The following is a 20,281-nucleotide window of genomic DNA, read 5'->3' on the forward strand; positions in this document are numbered from 1 at the left end:
GTGCACCAGTACTACAGCTGCCTGCCCGAGGACAAGGTTCCCTATGTCAACAGCCCGGGAGAAAAATCTCGCATAAAGCAACTTCTTCACCAGCTGCCGCCACATGACAATGAGGTCAGTATCCAGAAAATGTCCTTGGACATCAGCAGGGCTGTGGGTGGGGAATGGACGCTCTTCCTGGGCTTGCTTGTGGGAAACATGGCTTTCCTTTCTCAACTCCATTTGCTTTTCAGAGGGATATACTTGAATTTCGGTCATGTTGATGTTTAAGTTGCTTTATTTACTCCCTGCTTTGATTGTTGGAGGTGGTTTGTTTCTAAAGTTAAAATTTTTTAAAATAACCTTTCTTGAGTTGTCTGAAATAAAAGCATTTTCTCAGCCTTTGGAGGCCAAGGCCCGGTTAAAAGTGGCTTGGAATGCTGTTGAGATTATCTAGAGACAAATCCAAAGTTGCAAAAGCCTTTTCCCAGGTGCTGCTTCCGACTCGCCTTGGAGTGGGAGTGAGTGTGCTAAGGAGGGGCTTCACCTGGGCTGAGCCTCACGAGCTGGGAGAGCCTGCGAGGCCACAGGTTGAGTCAAAACCAGTCAGAGCAAAATAAACCTTCTTCCGTCTCACAAGAATGATGTGAGGCAGCAAAAAGGGTCTGGTCTTTGACATCCTGATCTCACCAGCGAGAACATTGGCTTCTGGTAACCCACAAAATTTCCCTGTGTAAACAAAAACAATTATTTTCACGCTACTTTCTGAAGAAGCCGCTCTGGGAAATACAGGCAGGTAACTTGTTTGATCTCAGTCAGTTTTTTACAAGTTTGCCTGCATGTGGCTGGATGCCATGGGCACAGCACTGTCAGCATGGGGGAAGCTCCAGGCACAAAGAAGGGGCTTCTTCCTCTACACCCTTGGGCTCCAACCTGCCTGCCTGCTTCCCTGGCAGCTGCTGGAAACCCACAGCCTCTGACAGCCAAAAATCGTAAGAGTAAATACATGCAAATGCTGCTACTGCAACCTGTTTTCCTGCAAGCTGGACATGCAAGTCTGTGTGTATTTTCTGCAAATTGGCAGAGTTGGCACCCAGTTTCCCTTCACGCTCAGTTTTGCTCCTTTGAACATTCAAGGTGTGCTGGTTGCTCATGTGAATAACCCTGCTCAGCTCCATGAGCCTGCTCTCCCAAGTAACGGAGGGTGGATTGGGCACTGGTGCTACATTTCACCTCCCGGCTCTTCAGTTCTGTTTATTCCCCATTGAAATGCAACCAGCCAAGAGCTAAGCCTGCAGGATGGAAATTGCCAGGAAAACCTCAGAGTTTATAAGCTTCAGGGAAATTGCATCATTCATTGTATCCTTTTATTTTACTTGTTTCCTTATTACCTTGCAATGCAGAGGTTTTACAAATGAGCAGGCTTGATTCTGTGCTGGAAGAATCGTTCACAAGTCACTGGAACTATGTCATTCACGCAGAGAAAAGGGTCTGTGCTCTAGAAATGCCAGTGGGTTTTTATTAAGACCTCTGCCACAGAAGGCTGATGGAGAAGGCAGGAAAACCATCAGTCCAATTGCTGGTCTGGGTGGGACTCTGAGAACCCAACTTTTAAGACTTCTCTACAAATTGAGCACCCAAAGAGCAACAATCCTCCTGCCCTTTTTTCTCATCTCCACCTCTTGAAATTCTGACCAAACCCCAGATAGCTGAAGCCCATGTGCCTTTGTTTCTCCAGGCTCCACACAGCCAAGGGCAGAGGTTTGCAGAGCCTGTGGAACTGTGCCTCACTGGGCAGCGAGCCAGGGACGCAGGCACTGAGCATCACTTGTGTTTTTTAGGTCCGTTATTGCAACTCGTTGGATGAGGAGGAGAAGAGGGAGCTCAAACTCTTCAGTAACCAGAGGAAGAGGGAAAATTTAGGGAGAGGCAATGTTCGGCCATTCCCTGTGACCATGACAGGAGCCATCTGTGAGCAGGTGGGTAGTGGCTGGTGAACAGGTACCTGCATCACCCAAGTTAAGTGAAGCATGTCTGCTTTGAAAACAGGTTGAGAGAGCTGGGACTGTTCACCCTGAAGAAGAGAAGGTTCTGGGGTGCTTTAAAAACATTTCCAGTACCTAAAGGGACTACAAGAGCTGAACAGGCAATTTTTACAAGGGTACATATTGATAGAGGGAGTGACTTTAAACCAACAGAGGGCATGTTTAGATTAGATATTAGAAAGAAATTCTTTGCTGTGAGGGTGTTGAGGCATTGGCACAGGTTACCAAGGGAAGTTGTAGATACCCCATCCTGGGAAGTGTTCAGGCCAGATTGGATGAGGTTTTGAGGAACCTGGTCTAGTGGAAGGCATCCCTGCCCATGGCAGGGGGATTGGAACCAGAAGATCTTCAGGTCCCTTCCATTCACACCATTCCATGATGTAGTGACACTCATGGAACAAGCATCTGCCTGTGACCCTGCCAAGTGCAAGTGCTGGAGTCTGTCAGGGCACCTTTCAGGATGTTTGACATGGAATTGTCAATTCAGCTGCTGGCATTATCAGAGCAGTGATTGTGAGAGCATCCTGTTGGTGGTGGGTGGCAGTGGGGTCCCCCACACTCCTCGTTAATCCCTGGCTTTTCTGGCAGTGTGGTGGCCAGATCAATGGAGGGGACATGGCTGTCTTTGCCTCACGAGCGGGACATGGCGTCTGCTGGCACCCTCCCTGCTTCATCTGCAGTGTCTGCAACGAGCTGCTGGTCGACCTGATCTACTTCTACCAGGATGGGAAGATCTACTGTGGCAGGCACCACGCTGAGTGCCTCAAGCCCCGCTGCGCCGCATGCGATGAGGTAAGAGACAGCTTCTGCCACGAGCACTGCCACCCGCTGGGGTGGCACTGGAGGGTTGGCTGCCATTTCCCCTCCATCCCTGACATTTTCATGGAGGCATACACACCAAACTGATGGCTTGGCTTTGCCAAGAGCTGGAGAAAGCTTTTCCTGTTGTTTCAGGTATTCTTAGTTGCAGTCTGCCTAGGACTGTTATGAGTTAGGACCTCATCTACACACAGGAAGCTGGAGGGTTTCCATGAGTGTTTCCAGTAGAAGCACAGCCCCCTGGCTGTGTGGTTTCAGCCCAGCTGGGTGTGGTGATCCTCCCTTCTCCTCCATTTCCCCAGAAGTCCCTGGTGGGATGAGTGCTGTATTTCTTGCAAGTCGGTCATGTCTGAGTACACACTGAGCTGAAATGGGCTTTGAGAGAGGCGATTAACAGGCTATAGGAAGCTGAACAAATAGAATACAAAACTAAGATAGAAAACCATACCGAGTCGCCTCTGAGCATTTCTCGAGTGTCAATCTCTGTTTAAAAGGCTGGTGAAGGAAATTGCTCTGGTTTTTAAAGTTATGAAAACCATAACGTGGAAAACCGTATGTACTATAAAATACCACATCCCATCCTTGTAAGCATGTAATAGTAAATATCCAAGGCTATATGCACTTCAAATATGAAGAGCATTGATGTATGTATCCAATTAAATTTGTAGTGTTACCAGTGAAAGACAGCCACTATCCATTCAACCAGCTCTATTTCTTTGTGGCTTAGGCTTGGTAATTTTTTTTCATATACTTTTTATCCCTGCAAATTCTATTTAATTCTTTCTTCAGCTCATTCTTCAGCATGCTTTTCTTCCCATAAAACATCAAGTACTAATTGTGAGAAATAGTAATTCAGGGGTAGGAGGATCTTCAGGGGAAAAGCTTTTGGTGTGCCCTGTGCCAGTGTAGAGAACCAGGGAGCAGATCTGGGGCTGCTGGCTCCCTTGGCTTGGCTTTGGGAGTTGGGATGGGGTAGGGTTGAAAAGAAGGCACAACGAGAAAGCATCTATCTGCTGAAAACATTTTAGATGGCTTCTTCTGCAGCTCATTCTTAACAGTGCTCTGTGCCTCAGTTTCTTCACTGGTACAATGACTGCAATCGCCTTTATAGGCACCCAGGTTGGGGTAGGAGCGACATGAGGAGCCAAGGTAGCTCCATCTTTCCTGCCACTTTTCCTTGTGTTTTGCTCATCCTTTGTGGTCAGGTCCCTGTTGCAGATATGGAAAATATGTTCCAGTAAGCGGCTGCTGTGTTTGTTCGTCAGAAGCCCACCAGATCGATAGGTTGTGTATAAGTGTGTTTATTACCCTGATCGACCTCTCTGTTTGATGGGTGAGCTTAGGAGCACATTACTGCAGCTCTGCCTTAACGCTTTGTAGTCTGGGCACTTACACACTTCTGAGGAATTTGCATTTTAATGGATTTTCCTAAGAAATGATGGGTGCCTCTGCCACAGACCAAACTATGGGAGTTTCCCATGCAGGACTGGGGGAGTTAGCTGTAAAATTTGGGGGTTGCATGAACAAAGGGGCACAGCTGCTGTGCACAGGCAGGAGACACAAAGATTGCTGTCTGGGGGGTTCCCTTTTCTGACCAGCTCTGCTCCACACTTGTGTTTCTTCCCCCAGATCATTTTTGCCGACGAGTGCACCGAGGCCGAAGGGCGGCACTGGCACATGAAGCATTTCTGCTGCTTCGAGTGCGAGACGGTTCTGGGGGGGCAGCGCTACATCATGAAGGATGGGAGGCCCTACTGCTGCAGCTGCTTTGAGTCCCTGTACGCCGAGTACTGCGACACCTGCGCCCAGCACATCGGTACGTGCAGGAGGGCACAGCCCGCTGGGCAGCTTGCTGCTGACAGCACGGTGGGGCTGGGGGCAGGACTGTGCATGGCTGGGGCAACCAAATGTGCTGATGGCCCTCTCTCCCATCCCACCGAGGAGGTAACATGGTGATTTATTTGATTAAACCACTGTTTATTCCTTTTTGTAGTCAGAGAGGGGAGGATTATCAGAGGGCAACCTCAGGAGCAATGGCAGCTAGTGAAAGCTTTCTCTAGCATAGTAAAATTTCTCTGGCACATTTTTTCCCTTTAAATCTCATTTTCCTGTAACAGCCTGGCTCTTTCACTCAGATTTTCCCCATCCAAGCTTGCCAAAGTATCACATGATTTGATGAGCTACTGTCAGAAAAGATGCTTGTTCATTAGGCATCATTATTGTTTCTGAGCATTTTTCAATCAACTTGCAGATAGATGTTCTCAGACAGAAAGAAATAATGCATCAGGGTCAATTTATGTTCCTAGAACAGTGATTTAAAATGCGCTTCAGTCTGGAGGCTACATGTCCCCAAGCTGGGTGGGCTGGGAAGCACCTTGCTGTTCTCCCCAGCCCCCTTTGCACTTGGCTGAGCACGCAGACAGCTCTTTGTCCATGGAGGTGAGCTCACATGTTCAAATACTTCATATGCTGCAGAGGGAAAAAAAAAAAAAACATTTTTCTCCTGTGCAGCAGCCAGATGGCACAGGGAGGGGTAACACAGGGTTTCAGTGAAGCGCTTGGAGGATGCAGCACATCCTCCCAAAAGCTCAGCTGCAGAAAGGTGAAGAAGCAGCTGATAACGATTCCTGCATGGTCCCTTCTCTTCTGCTTCTCCCATCTGCTGTCCTTCACTCCAGCTGGCCTGCTGGAGCCTGCTGACTGTCAGGTTTTCAGGGTAAAATGTCTGGTTTGGTGCACATTTGCACATTTCTAGCAAAGGAAGGACTGCGACCATTTTACTGCAAGTTGCTCATAGTAGCGAGCTGAGCACTGTGCTGACAAGCTACACAAATCAGAGGTAAGCATGTGATGAAGTCTTGTAAGGCTTGGGTTGGGTAGGTGAGGATGGAGTAAAGAGGCTTCCCTCCTTTCTCTGCAGGATGGCTTTGAGCAGTAGAAAAGGTGCTGATAAAACCCCACCCACCGTCTTTTCACTCTTTTGCCCACAAGTGTAGCACTCGCATCTGTATAAAAGCATTTTGCTCGCTGTAAGGGGAGGAAAGAACCGATTATACTGAACCTAATTTAGCTTGGAATGAAACAGACCATTAACTTGCTGTTCATTTATGAGTTACCTGGCAGCACTTGGCCCCACAGCGGGTGTGCTGTGCACATGGGGGTGCAGCGCCCGCCGTGCCAGCCAGCCCACACTGCATGGCAGTTCCTCAGGGAGTGAGGGCAGCCAGGGCTTTGGCCAGGAACAGCAGCTTAAACAAGCCTGCAAATGTTAGAACTGAAACCTCAGGAGCTTTGCTCACAGCTCTGACTGAGAGCACTGTGAGGATGTTGCTCCCTGGGGTTTGGCTGGAGGGAGACAGACTGTCTGTGTTAATTCCTTTACTGAACCCAAGGGGGGCCGGGTGAAGCAACCCAGGAAATGTGGCTGGGTGCAAGGCAAGGGTGTGTGCTCGACCCCTGGGGCCAGCCCTTTCCATTCTCTGTTGGAGAAGAGGCCCCAGAAGCTAAAATACAGTTAGGATAGGACCACAGTAGCAGCAAGGGACAGGGGTGTCATCTGCTCTGTTACATACTTAACCAAGTCAGCACAAATTCCTCATTATGATTTAGTTAGAGGCTTTTTTTTTTTTTTTTTTTTTTTTTTAATAAGCAGCACATTGCTTTTACTTCAAGGACTTTATGGAGAACTTCTTGCATTCCTTTGCTTTATGATCGGAAATATCCCCATTTAATACAAAATAGCCTGAGGCATGGTTCTGCTGCCTTTCCCAACACTGAGTAACTCCTAAGCAAAGGCCTGGAATTAGAATTGGGAAGAATTAAAAATGGGATTAACTTCATGCATCAGAGAAACCCTGAAAAAGGGCTTTCAAGAGCAAGGATGAGTGCATATCACTCATTAGGGGATCATGCATATCACTCATAGGGGAATCGTAGGATAGTTTGGGTTGGAAGGGACCTTAAAGGGACCCACCATCAGCAGGGACACTTTCCACTAGACCAGATTGCTCAAAAGCCCATCCAGCCTGACCTTGATGCAGGTGTTAAGTGCACTTTAGATGCCCCTGACACTGTGCATCTTCTCCCTCAAGGTATTGACCAGGGCCAGATGACGTACGACGGCCAGCACTGGCACGCCACCGAGACCTGCTTCTGCTGTGCCCAGTGCAAGAAGTCGCTGCTGGGACGGCCCTTCCTGCCCAAGCAGGGGCAGATCTTCTGCTCCAGGGCCTGCAGCATCGGTGATGACCCCAATGGCTCCGACTCCTCTGACTCGGCTTTCCAGAGCGCGCGAGCCAAGGAATCTCGCCGCAGCGCCAAGATCGGCAAGAACAAGGGCAAGGCAGAGGAGGGGGCGCGCAGCCCCTGCAACCAGCTGCAGGTCACCTCCAACCGCCTCTCCACCGACGTGGACCCGCTGTCCCTGCAGATGGATCTGCTGAGCCTGGCCAGCCAGACACCCAGCCTCAACAGGGACCACTTGTGGAGGAGCCGGGATGAGCTCTATCACTATGGGGGCAAAATGGAGCAAAGCCAGTCTCAAACCCCCTTGCAGCTTCTCAGCCAGTGCAACATAAGAACCTCCTATAACCCCACACAGGTCCCGGGCTCGCAGTCGGATTTATGGGCAAAGCACTTCAGCAACCCAAAGAGGAGCTCCTCACTGGCCATGAAGAGCCACGGTGGCAGCTTCATCCAGGACTGCAGAGAGGACTACTACTCAGGGAGGCTCCGCTCACAGGAGAGCTACAGTGACATGTCCAACCAGAGCTTCCCAGAGACCAGAGGAAGCGTCAAAGTCCCCAAGTATGAAGAGGAAGAGGAGGGTGGGATGCCAACGTCACAGTGCCGCACCCGTCACCCCATCAATGCCCTCAAGTTCACAGAGGACCTGACGCCCACTGAGCAGACTCCCCGGGGCTCCATGGAGTCCCTGGCACTCTCCAATGCTACAGGTATGTCACCCCTGCTCCTGCCACCCTGAGACCACCCTCCATGAAATTGAGTCCCTTGTGTTCTGGTGTCTTCCCAATATGAGGGTGACCAACAGCTTGGGGACCGCTGCTCAGTGACAGGTTTGTCTGCCTGGTCCCAACAAGCCTGACAGTTCCTTTTCATTTACTTATTTATTTACCAAATACAGAGCTTTATAGATGACTGGCCTTTCTGTGCAGCTCAAAACAAATGTTTTCAAGCCCTTTAATCCTTCCTTTTGTGAAGAGAGGGGGAAAATCAAGGCCAACTGCTAACACAGAAGCAGATTCCAGCCTTCAGCACTTGAAGAACTGCTGTCAGCTGCCCTTGTGAGCTAAAACTATTTTTGAATGCTTTGGAATAGGCCCAGTTAACCCCTTTTGAATGCTATGCAGTCCTCAAGCATGTGACTAGTTAGAAGAAATTCCTCCCCCTCTATGCAGAGCTCTTTAATTCCTCTTCCCCAACCCCTTGGTAGAAACTGCAGGGAAAAGCCAGGCAAGATGTTTGTCCCATCAGGCTGAGCCTGTTTCTCACGAGCACATCCCAGGGTCATATTTCTCAGTCCTCTCACCCCAAACATGTTTGGGTTTCACTCGTGGCTGCAGGGATGGGTGTGTGTGTGCACGGACGTGTCTGTGTGCGGCTCTGGTCTGCACTGGCGCTGGGCAGGCTCTGTCCTTCCTGCAGCCTGCTCTGTCCTTCTTGCAGCCTGCTCTGTCCTTCCTGCAGCCTGCTCTGTCCTTCCTGCAGCCTGCTCTGTCCTTCTTGCAGCCTGCTCTGTCCTTCCTGCAGCCTGCTCTGTCCTTCCTGCAGCCTGCTCTGCTTCCTCACCCCCCACAGCTCCCACGTCCCTCAGTGCAAAACTACTTGGAGAAGAGAATACTGAGCCTGGTTTGCTCATCAGAGAAAAACTGCCTTTTTCTTAGCAGTTCCCCTGGATTTTCTCTGTTCCAGACAATCATTGCTTGGATTTGGGCAGGTCCTGCATCTGAACTCCTGCAAAATGAAGCCCTTCTGCCTTGTTGCTGGCAGGGAATGGCCCATGGGGTGTTTGTGCCTGGTCCTGAGGATCCCCCACAGGATACTGGCAATGGGTGGTGAGGATTGCCATGCCCACAAAGAGCTGAGCCCCTCTGAATCCCAGTTCTGGGCTCTGCCCTGCCTGGATGGGCAGGTTTGCTCTGCTCCGCCCGTGCCTCCTCATCCGCGCCCAGGGTTTGGTGTGTTTGTTTAGGGAAGCTGACAGCCCCATGCCAAGATGTGAAGTGATCTCTGTTTCAGCCTGGATCTCCCTGTCCAGCAAGTGGGAAAATGGAGGGGAGAGCAGAAGGTAATGAGCTGGGAAGGGTTTTGCTTGAACAGTCTCACATACACACAGAGGAAAAATAGATGTGAAATGGCAAGGGAATTGGGAATTGCTCTCCAAAAAAGGGTTTCCCTAAACAAAGCTCCACGTTCCCAAAGCTTCCTGTGTTCCTGAAAACTTGTGTTGTGTAAACCCCATCAGTACAAAGAGTCTTGAGCAACACCAAGCTTGGATGAGCAATCCCTGAGCAGTAGAGAGGTTGTTGCATGCTTTGGAGCTGAAGTGTAACGTATTATTGGGGATATAGGTCAAGACACAGAAAATATGGCAAGGCCTTCATATCAGAGTGAAAATAATTCTGCCTTTCATTTTAGAAACGTCTTTTTAAAATGCTGGGAGGGAGACTTCCCAAAGGCATCTGTCTACTATACAGAGTCTGAGTTTCCTCAGGGGCAGTGACTGCCTTAATGGCTTGCTGCTTTCCTGCTTTCTGGAGCAGATGCTCAGCATGATGGGGCTTGCAGTGAGTGTTCATCATTTCTCTGTGGAGTGAGGTGATAATATTTTTATTAATGTGTAAGGTCCTAATAATTTCCCTTGCTCTGGGAGCTGGCTCAGCTGTTCTGGGGGCACTGCAGCAGCAACAGGCAGCTCCCCCAGGGCCATGTCTGCAATTATGGAGGGCACAATTATCATCCCATTTAATTGGCAGTGTTTTGAGGACAGGGAGATTTGGTGACCTGGATGAGGTCTGTGAGAGCAGGTTTTTGGGCAGGTGGTATCAGGGCACAGCACCCCGCTGCCTGGATTTTCCCATCCCTGCACTCCCTGCTGTGGCTGATCAAGCTCTCCACAGAGCTCCCTCCAGCCACAGCCCAGGGTTCTGGCTCCCCCCATGTCCTCCACCCTGTATCCTCCAGTTGTGCTTTGCTAGAAGCTCCCAGGCATCCACACACAAAGTCCCTTTGAGCTACCAATGCAGCACAGCTCCACCTTATAAAGTGAAATAATTAACGCTACATCCATGTAAGTTTTAAGGCATCACTGAAAACAGTCTGTTTTTTATAGGGAGCTGAAGGGCAAACAGTCCCTGACCTGGAGAACACATGTTAAAAGCTGGTACCTCCCTGGCAGCGGATTTTGCTGTGATGTTTCTATTACGACTTAACTGCTAATTAGCTGGAGACAGTAATGCAGATGACTCAGGGCTGTGCAGCACTAATCCCTGTCCTTTGGCCGGAAGGCTGCCTGCCGTGAGCAGATGTTGTTCCCTGTAATATTTTGGGGTCAGCCATTGTGTGGGTCAAGATCTACGTGACCCCAATCTCCTGCAAGACCCCAGGTTTCTACCTTAGCAAAAGGCTCTGTTTAATCGCTTTAAAGCCAATTCCTCATGGGTTAGTAAAGAGGTGAGACACCATGTTAATCCTGGGCATGCTTACAGTGCTGGGTTGTGCTGTGCTGTCACCCTGGGCAGGGGTGCACCAGCAGACATGTGAGTGGCAGAGGTGCCTGTGACCCTGCTGTGCTCTGTGTCGGGGTTTGAATTAGGTGGGAGTGTCTCTGCTGTCCTCTGGTTTGTGCTGGTGTAATTGCCACAAATGCTGATGGGATTTAAGCCCATCCAGTGGCAAAGGGCAATATCTCTTGCTGGTGGAGGGCATCTCTCCTTCCCTTCCCTGTTTCTATTTGAAAATCCCTATTCTGCCATCAGCTGAAGGCCACAACAGACTCCAGTTTGCTATGGCTTCTTAGAGACTGTATCCTCCTGCACTGTATGGCCATTAGGTGGAGAAGCAAAAGAAACAGTATTTCTCAGCCTGTTTTCTAAGAGAGAGCTCATTTTTGCTGCTTTTCTTTTATATTATCTTTTATATTGTACTTCCTTTATCTGCTGTTGGGGGTTTTGGATTGTTGGGTTGTTTTTAATGGCAGTAACAAGAACAAAAACCAGTGGATTCTGTAGCAATATTTGCCTTGTAGCTCTGTGCATTAAGCAATTGGGACAATGCTAAGATGGGATTTATCCAGGAAGGTTTGCTGATGATGAGAAGCCTGATCCTACCAGAGGTGAATCCCTTCCCAAAAGACACTTGGCCCATCAGCCCTGCTCCCTGTGTTTGTGTTTCCCTCCAGAAAGGTTTTGCAGTCCCTGAATGTGCGTGGCAGTGGAATTAGAAATCAAGAGCTGATCTCTGCTGATTCCAAGCAGTTATTTCCACAAAATGACAGCTGGTCAAATAGCTCACTTAAGAAAGTACCTGCAGGCTAAATGTTGTTCTCTGGGAGCAGTCCCTTTGTGTGCTGCTTGCAGAGAGCAGGAGCCTTGTGGAGGGAGAAGTCAGGTTGAATGGTGGCACTGCTGTCTGCAAAAGGAGAAACGGATTTTAAGGATTCCTTGAGAAAATTAGTTTGGGCAAGGGGAACATCTGTCATAGGCATAAATCCAGTTTAAAAGTATGTTTAACTGGTGCTGTTACAGGGTGGAATGTGATTTCACTTCTATGGCACACACTGCTCCTGTCATCTGTGTTGTGTGGTAGCCCAAAGGCCCCAGATAGTTTGTTTTTCCAGGACAACAAGTGTGACATAACCAGAAAGTGGAGAGAACAGGGCTGATCCCTGCAGCCCTGAGCTGCAGAGTGACCTGACAGCATCATCTGTCTGCAGTCCCTTTTCCTCCTCTCCCTGTGCAGGAGCTAAAAGCTACAGGGCAGGTGAGGGTAAGAACAGGGGCCAGGGTTGTATTTTCTGGAGAGACATTAATGAACCCAGCCTCTCCTGCACTGGGGGCTTTGGAGCAGCTCCTGAACACCCTCAGGGATAGCAGTGAGGGGTCTGGGTTCTGGTCTCCCTCCCTGTGTGTTCTTCCCTCCCCTGGGCTGGAGAAGGTGGCTGCCCCACATGCTCCACCTGAGTTCTGCAGTCCAGAAAGTGACACATTGGCTGTTCCTGAGTTTTTCTATGAAACAAAGGAGGCTCCCAGCTCTCCACCATGTTCTTATCACTTCTTTCTCCCAGACACAGCTAGCACAAAACTGCTTCCAAGTTGGAAGATCAGATCCCTGAGGGGAATTTTTGCAATTTTGAGGCACAGGTGTAACAATTCCTGATCCAAAGCAGATAATTTCAAAACCAGTATGAAGATAAAAGTTTTCCACCCCGAAGGCCCAATGCCAAACCACTGTAAAACTGTCAAGAACATTTCTTCTTCTCCTCACTTGCCTTTTGCCACTCAACAGTGGCAGGTTTGGTGTGCCTGCTGCAGGGGCCAACCTCTTGCATGTCTTTAACCCTTCAGCGTCACACATGGACAGTGTAGAACAGGTGGGATAATGCAAACCAGAGGGAGAACCAAAATGGACTTCTGGGAGATGTTAGTGGGGGAAGCATCATCCCCATGTTGGCCATCAGCTGGGGAGGATGTAGGAGATGGGAGTGCTGATAAAGGAGTTATAGGGGGGCTTCTAGGTTAAAATCCAGCCCTTTTCCAAGCAGCCCCCACACAGGGACTTCTTCCACCAAGTTGGAAAGGACTGATTGGGTGGGAAATATCCAGTGACATCCGTGGGTCACACATGGGGACGCATCATGGGAGGCTGGTGGGACTGTGACCCACTTGGTGGGGACTCTACCTTCCCCCAAATTGTTTATTTTCCACAATTTCCAGCTACATAAAGGCTCTGCTTTATTTCTTCATGCCCCGAGGTCGCTCAGAAGTGAGACGGGGCTGAGCTATAAACAAAGCTCTGTGCAGGCTGTTTCTTCTTAAATTTCTTTCTAGCTCTACAGACTGACCTTGAAATAAACCCTGTTTGAGGGGTGGTGTGTATGCCTGATGCTGTGTGAGAGAGAAGGCTCTGGCACAGGGGGCTGGACACAAGAGATGCTATGCTGTACCCTCCTGTGCATCCACAGCTGCGTTTAAACACTGCTTGTCGGGCTTTGGTGCTGGCAGGCACCTCTGTGGGGCTCTGTGGTGAGAGCTGTGATGCACAGATGTGTGTGTCTGCTGTGATAAATGTTAAAGCAAGAAGCAAGCGTCAGCATGGCCCTATTTGTTTGCAGTATCCTGTGTCAGGATATTTTGCATTCCCTGGCTGGTGCTCTCCTGCAGTGGGATGCTGGCTCACCCCATGTTAGCACAGCTTCACAGGGAGTTTGATTAAATGGGGGCTGGGAGCTGCTTCCCCTCGTGGGGGGCTCCATTCCCAGCTCACACCCAACCCACATGCTCCCTGCGGCCTCTCTGCTGTCATTTGCTGAGTGCTTTAATAATTCATAGTGCAACTTGCAGCCCCCATTTAGCAAAGCACACAGTGGGACTGAAGCACCTCCGAGGGCTTTGTTGTGGCAAGGTTGTACAGGTGATGTTCACCAGGGGTATCTGTGTGCTGTCGCTTTGCTTATTTGGGTGCTATTTCCCTTGGCAGTGTTTATGGGATAAACATGGTTCTCAGGAGGGGTGGGGATGGACTTCAGAGGGGATGGTGCAGGGTGTTCATAGTGAATCTGAGTGTTAACCAGAAACCTGCTTGGTTTTCTTGGCTCTGCAGCTAGCTCCAGTTCTATATCGAGCATCCACAGCCAAAAGCTGCAGCTTTCCTTTGTGCTCATTGGAAAAGTGTGTTGTTTCCATGGCTCCAGGGTGAAATATTGAGCCTGGCAGCCCCATGCAGTGGAGAGCAGCAGCAGAAAAACCTGCTGTGTCTACGTGTGCTGCGGTGCTGGCACCAGCCTGGTTCTGAGGCAGCCAACAGTGGATGTGCTCAGTGTCTCAGAGCATTGTGCAGAAGTAAATCTTGGTGGGGTCAGCAGGTTATACCTGGGTTTGCACCCTTGGAATGGTCTGGTGATATGGTAACAACCATCCCAAACCATGGGCCAGAGCAGGGTTCCTGCTCTCTTGGATGGCCTTGGGAAACAGATTCTCACATTTCTTCATTAGGAGAAAGTCAGGGCTGCGCTGTGGGGTCTCACCTCGTGTGCTCTTCCAGATTGCAGTTCTCTTGGTTATTAGCTGTGTTCTCAGATGAAACACTTCATTAAGTGGGAACTGCAACAGCTGCACATAAATACTGGTAACTCCAGAAGATGGGGCCTCGTGGATGGGTGTAGCTCTGGAATGGTAAATGACTTCAGGAGACAAGGGTTGGTGCCACCTTCGCCCCACCCAGGGCAGAGAGGGACCAGGAATCTGGAGACACCCTGTATGTGCCTGGGTACTCACTGCCTTTGGGTGCCAGGAACCCTCCAGTGCCAGAGCCTGTCCCTGTCACCTTCTACTGTGATTACACAGGAAGAGTTTTCCTCTTCTCCAATCTGAATTTTAGTTGCAGGAGTCAGCAGACCTGGAGAATAATGTGTTCCCTTCTCCTTGCAAGTATTTTTTTCTTCCTTTGAAGGTTGTTACTATATCCCCTTCAGCTTTCTCTCCTCTAGACTAAACAACCTCTGCTCTTTCAAACTTTATTACCAGGTTATGTTTTCTAGATGAAATTTTTTATGACAAATGGTTATTGCTATCCCCTGATCTCGCTGCGGTCAGACTGGATCACTTCTGGCTTGTTCCCACTGTGCCTCCTGAGGTCTTGTGGCTCCACAGAGAACCATAGAGAGGGACATTCTGAGACCTTAGAAAGACTAATCTGGGCCTAGCCCTGCTCATGATGCCCTGGCATAAATGTAAAATTCAGCCTGGAGACACCTTTGTGTTCTGCAAGGATGGATTGCATTCTGGACCTGGAACCTGCTGTGGGCACTGTAAGAGCCCTGCAGAGCTCTTAGTGCTTTCAGCTGGAAGAGCACAGCTTTGCTTCTGAGCAAGTGGAATAAATCCTTTGCTGTCACCATGAGCAGATAAAATAAAGTTTCCCTCTCCCAGCTGCACAGCTTGCTGGGTCACTTCCAAGTGTGGCTCCCAAAAAAAAAAGGCTTGTGCGTGTGCAGCCTGGGAAGACACATTTTGCCCTCAGCATGGAGCCTTTTCCACTCTGTCATATGGAGAGATGAAGCCATTGGATGTTGGACTGGCTTTGCATCAGAGCCTCCCAAGCACAGGCTCCATCACACCCCAAGTTCTGTGTGCTGGTAACAGTGATGGACATGTTAAGTGCTGGATTCCTCTTACAATCAGCATTTTCCCAGTGACTCAAGATCTCAGAATGTTTGTGCTTAATTATAATCAAGCTGTCTAAATGATCAGCCAGAGATGTCCCCATGACTGATTAAACGTCGAACTCCGAGCACGAGCCATTCACAGATCCTTGTCTTGAGCTCACTGTCCTGTGCTGCTTTCTAAGGGGAAGAGACTAAAGCATTCATAGTTGTCTGCTGGAGGTGTGTGAGGGGCTGGAGACCCTTGTCCTGCACAAACTAAACCAATGAAGCTCTGCCCTTCCCAAGCCAGAGCACCTTGCTTATCACAGCTTGCTTTACTGTACACAGAAAGAAACAGGTTTCCCTCCTGGTCGTCCTGCTTGATGTTGGCCACATCATTCTCACCTGTGATGTGAAGGATGCTGATAATGTCTTGTTTAATTCGAAAATACTGTTTTACTCTTGCCATGTCTCCCAAGCCTGTGCCCAGACACTGGTTCTCTTCTTGCTGGGTGCAGGACCACAGGAGGGAGATGTCTGTGAGGGGCAGCTGAGACCCGTGGGTACCATCTGATGTGGCTGATGCTGGGAGCAAAGCATCAGCTCATGCCACACCCCTGTGAGTGAAACAAGGTCAGCCTCTTTTTAATGATGCTGGCAAAATCAATGTGTTGATGCCACAGAAGCATCCTGTGGTGTTGAAGCTGTAGTTCTGCACAGCACTGCTGTTGCTCGTTCTTATTGCAGAGCTGCACCGGCTCCCTTAATGAAGTGCTGCATAAATGTCACCGAGGGCTCATTTTCCTTGGTGTCAGCTATTGTCTGACAGATGTGATTAAGGCCACATTGGGCTGTCAACAGCCATGATTCTCATTGTGATCAGCTCTGCCAGCAGTCCCACTGTTGCTCTGGCTTTTCAGGAAGTCTTTGTGCATGTTACCAAGTTGTTTTTCCCTCCCCAGGGGCTGCTGGGCTCCTCCACAGTGGCACAGGAGGCACATGGGCAGCAGTGCCTGATGTGACAGATGCCTTCACTGGGTTCACAGGCAGTGGAACATAATGGGAGTGTGGAGTGTCAGTGGGCAGGTCTTCAGAGGGGACAGGAAGCCCATCCAGGGCTTTTTCCAAAGGGCAGTGGGCAGGGTTGGGCTTGCTCACTCAAAGTCAGCGTGACTTGGGGAGGAAGAAAGAAAGCATGAAGTTGACTTGAAAAATGTGACCTTTTCTAAGAAAGCATGGCTTGTATTTCTTTTTAACCCAGTCTCTCCCTCTTCACCTTCACTTTACCTTCCTCTGTAACCATAAACTCCAAAAAGATCCCCATTAACAGCAGAAAAGCAAAGAAGCTGGGACTCAGGGAGCAAAACCAAACCATGTGAGGGCCAGTAGTAGCTAAAGCTCTCCCTGATGCCACTGAGAGCAGGGTTTGGAAAACTTTGCATAGCTTTGCAGGATCTGTTGAGCTTTTCAAGGCTAAGCCCAAGGAAACCCTTAAGCAGCTCATGAGTGGGGTTAGTGACAGCAACCCTTGTTCTTGCTCAGGTTTAGCAGCAGCAGCTAATGCCAAAGGAGCTGAGCTCTTGATGAAATGCAAGCAGCTTTTGTTAAGGGAAAAAGGGCTTTATTCTTGAATTGTGGGCTGGGTTGTTATTTTTTATAATTAATTTACAAAGTCGTAAATTGTTGGCGATTGCATAAAGGCTGTGCGTCATGTTGGAAATTCTGCTGACGGGGCACAGTTCTCTGTGTTGGGTCTGCACTGGGATGGGGAGAAGGGTGCCAAAGCAAACATTCCACATTTGATTTGGGATGGAACGAATTTCCTTTGAAATAACTTGCGAAACATCTTGTCCTGGGCTTGCAATGCAACCACTGACTGCTGCCAGTTGTCAAGCCAACGGGGAGATAGAAAATAGTCAGGAACACCCATAAAACAAACCAAGGACTAGGACACCGTGGGGTGTGTTGGGATTCTTGTTGACAAACAGGTGCTGAGCAGACACCCCACTTCTTCCCTGCTGCCAGGTGAAGGCTTGCTGGGCTGGAGGAAAGCACCTTGCAGGATCTCAGGGCTCATTGGTGCATTGGAGGGATCTAATGGGTCACCTTCCCAAGCAGGGCAGCCCATCAAGGTGGAGCTCACGTTTCCGGCCTGCTGCTCACTGGGAGCACCAGCTGAGCTCTGTGCTTGGGAATTTCCTTGCTTCTTGGGAAACCCAACTGTAACTTTGGTCTCTCCCTCAGTGTCATTCAGGGGACCTGTGAGGTGCAGCATAGTGGCAACCCTGAATAAATCAGTGGCCCCATTTTCATCTGCCACTGATGCTGTTTAGTCCTCCAAAATGTGCTGTCATTGCAGAAGGTGTGAGTGCTGGATCATGGCACCCTAGTTAGCTTGGTGTGCAGGAGGCCTCAGGTTACCTCTGACGCATGATTTCTCCCTGGCATCGTTGGTTATTCCTATCAAGTCGCAGACAGTGTAGACATATGGGAAAGGAAGTCGTGAAAAGCAGCTTGGAGTCCAACTCAAAACACCTTAAATTGGTGTGATTTCCCCAAAGGAGGAACTGCCTGCTCTTTAAAAAAAATAAAAATCCTCCTCTTAAAAAGGGCTCTTCAGGACAGGATCAATACCACTGAGTTACTTTTTAAAGCTAAAGTCTTGGGCCAAAACCAGCCTCCACCCTGCATTTCCGCTGACAGAAAATTCGCTTTCTTAACTTCTTCTATTTTTTTCCTTTGCCCTTTTCCTGCAAAGGCCTCTCAGCAGACGGTGGAGCCAAGCGCCAGGAGCACCTCTCCAGGTTCTCCATGCCTGACCTGAGCAAAGACTCGGGCATGAACGTCTCAGAGAAGATGAGCAACATGGGCACCCTGAACTCCTCCATGCAGTTCCGCAGCGCCGAGTCCGTGCGCAGCCTGCTGTCGGCGCAGCAGTACCAGGACATGGAGCCCACCCTGCACGACCTCGCCAGCCCCCTGGGCTACCAAGAGCGACCATCGCACGGGCGCATGCACCAGAGCTTCGACTACGGCAGCGGGGTGCCCGGGGGCAAGCTGGGGGCACAGGAGATCCCCAGGCACACCCCCATGAGCGAGCGCACGCGGCGGAGAACCGTGCTGCGCGACGACGAGCGGCACTACCGCCCGCACCGGCCCCGGCGCTCCCGGCGCTCCCGCTCCGACAACGCCCTGCACCTGGCCAGCGAGCAGTGCTACCGCCTGAAGGAGAGACCCTCGCTCCGAGCCAGGGACGACTACGACCCGTTCATGCACCAGAGGAGCTGCAGGGAGACGATGGAGCAGGGTCCCTACAGGGATGTCTACGGCCACTGTCCGCGGACGGTGTCGGATCTTGCCTTGCAGAACCACTTGGGCGAGAGATGGGGGCCCTACTTTGCCGAATACGACTGGTGCTCCACCTGCTCCTCCTCTTCGGAGTCCGACAATGAGGGCTATTTCCTCGGGGAGCCCATTCCGCAGCCTGCCCGCCTCCGGTACGTGACCAGCGAGGAGCTGCTGCACAAGTACGGCTCGTACAGCATGCCCAAGTCCTCCACGGTGGGGGCCAGGGGACAGTTGCACAGCCGGAAAAGACAGAAGAGCAAGAACTGCATCATATCCTAATGGCATCCTTGCCAGGCACCTTGGGAGAATGTAAATTAACTCACGATCTTGCACTGTTTTAGATCATGTAAGTGCTTTTATTGTAACAAAAGAAAGGCCCGCAGAGTAGGGATTTGGAAGAAGGTTGTAGACCGGCTTCTATAAATAGTCATAATCCTGGGCACAGTGAATATATTTTGCACATCTTACTTTGGAGATAAAAATTTTAAAAGTTCACTTTAGCCTGTAATATTTACCCAGTAGTTTCTCTTCCTTCTCCCAGATACTGCCACCCCCTTGAGCTCTGTTTGTCCGCACGTTTTGGTTGCCACTGTTGACTCTCAGCATCAGTTTGCTGGTAGCTTTTGCTTTCCACCACATTTTTGTTTTCCATTAGCCACGTTGGTAGGTGATTTGTCTCTTGGACAGTGTGGGAGCCTAAGTTATTTCCATGATTGTTGTAAATGCGATGTAAATGAAAGTTTGGAGAAAATATTTTTGTATTTTGTAATATCAGAGGAATTTCTATATCTTAGGAGTCACTGGGAAAATGCATGCACGTTCAGAATTGTTTTCAGTCAGAGCTAACCAAACAGTACTTTGGATCCCCCTTTCCATTTCATCATCAAACTCCTTAAGTTTATCAGTGAGAGTCTGAGTTTCCATTGGTTTTGAGGGTTTTTTTGTTTTAACCCTTTTTTTTCTGTTCATTTGTTTTGATCCTGGTCAATAAACAAAATGTTTTTTGATTCTTTAAATCTTGACAAGCCTCAGTGGCATTTTGAAGCCTGTGATTTGCAAGTACACTCCATCAGTCAGATACAAGAACCCCTGACAGCTGCAAAAGGGACCTTTTCTTTAATTATTATTATTAATATTATTATTATTAAATAGGAAAGACCAGAACTACCAAATGTCTGCAACATTGTAAATTACCAAAGCTGGAGAAGGAATTTCACACCTCTGTAGAGAACGCTGAAGTTACTAAACATTGAACTATTATTTGGAGTAAATAAAGTGTAAATGGTGCAATTGTGTGATGTCAGCATGACGTTGTTTTGAATATAGACTTGTCTTATGGTGCTCTAGTCTCCTGGGTTATGTTAGCTGCTGTTCATTACCAAGTGGAAGTCTCAGTATTGCCTCCTGCCTAAGATGTAAGAGAACACCTGCAAACTGCCCCCCATGGGCCCCTCCTGCCCAGCAAGATGCCCTCACCCCTCTGGGGCTGTTTGTGGCCAGGGTTTGTCACCTGGGGGGCTCAGCCCCAGGAGCAGGACAGCCCCTTGCCGAGGCAGAGGGTCCCTACATAGGGCTCAGCTGTGTTGTATTCTGGTGGATGTGAGTTTGTTCTCTGTGTGCTGTAATCCATTGGGGTTCTGCCATCCCAGCGTGTCCCAGCTGCAAGCCAAGGCCAGGTTGTCCCAGTGCTTCCTACAAAGGAGCAAGT

At 49.5% G+C, this 20,281-nt stretch overlaps 1 protein-coding gene across 3 annotated transcripts in view; it reads left to right on the forward strand.

Moving 5' to 3' along the window:
- Positions 1-19,722, forward strand: part of PRICKLE2 (prickle planar cell polarity protein 2) — a 99,863-nt gene extending 80,141 nt beyond the window's left edge. For all 3 annotated transcript variants that reach the window (XM_033071279.1, XM_033071281.1, XM_033071280.2), the window contains 6 exons: positions 1-114; positions 1,821-1,958; positions 2,613-2,816; positions 4,473-4,659; positions 6,935-7,798; positions 17,984-19,722. In XM_033071279.1, coding sequence (XP_032927170.1) covers positions 1-114; positions 1,821-1,958; positions 2,613-2,816; positions 4,473-4,659; positions 6,935-7,798; positions 17,984-18,852 — 2,376 coding nt within the window. In that variant the 3' untranslated portion in view covers positions 18,853-19,722. The remainder of the gene's footprint in view (positions 115-1,820; positions 1,959-2,612; positions 2,817-4,472; positions 4,660-6,934; positions 7,799-17,983) is intronic.
- The last annotated feature ends 559 nt before the right edge of the window (positions 19,723-20,281 follow it).

Source organism: Catharus ustulatus, chromosome 13 (genome assembly GCF_009819885.2).
Source record: "Catharus ustulatus isolate bCatUst1 chromosome 13, bCatUst1.pri.v2, whole genome shotgun sequence".
Classification (NCBI taxonomy): domain Eukaryota; kingdom Metazoa; phylum Chordata; class Aves; order Passeriformes; family Turdidae; genus Catharus; species Catharus ustulatus.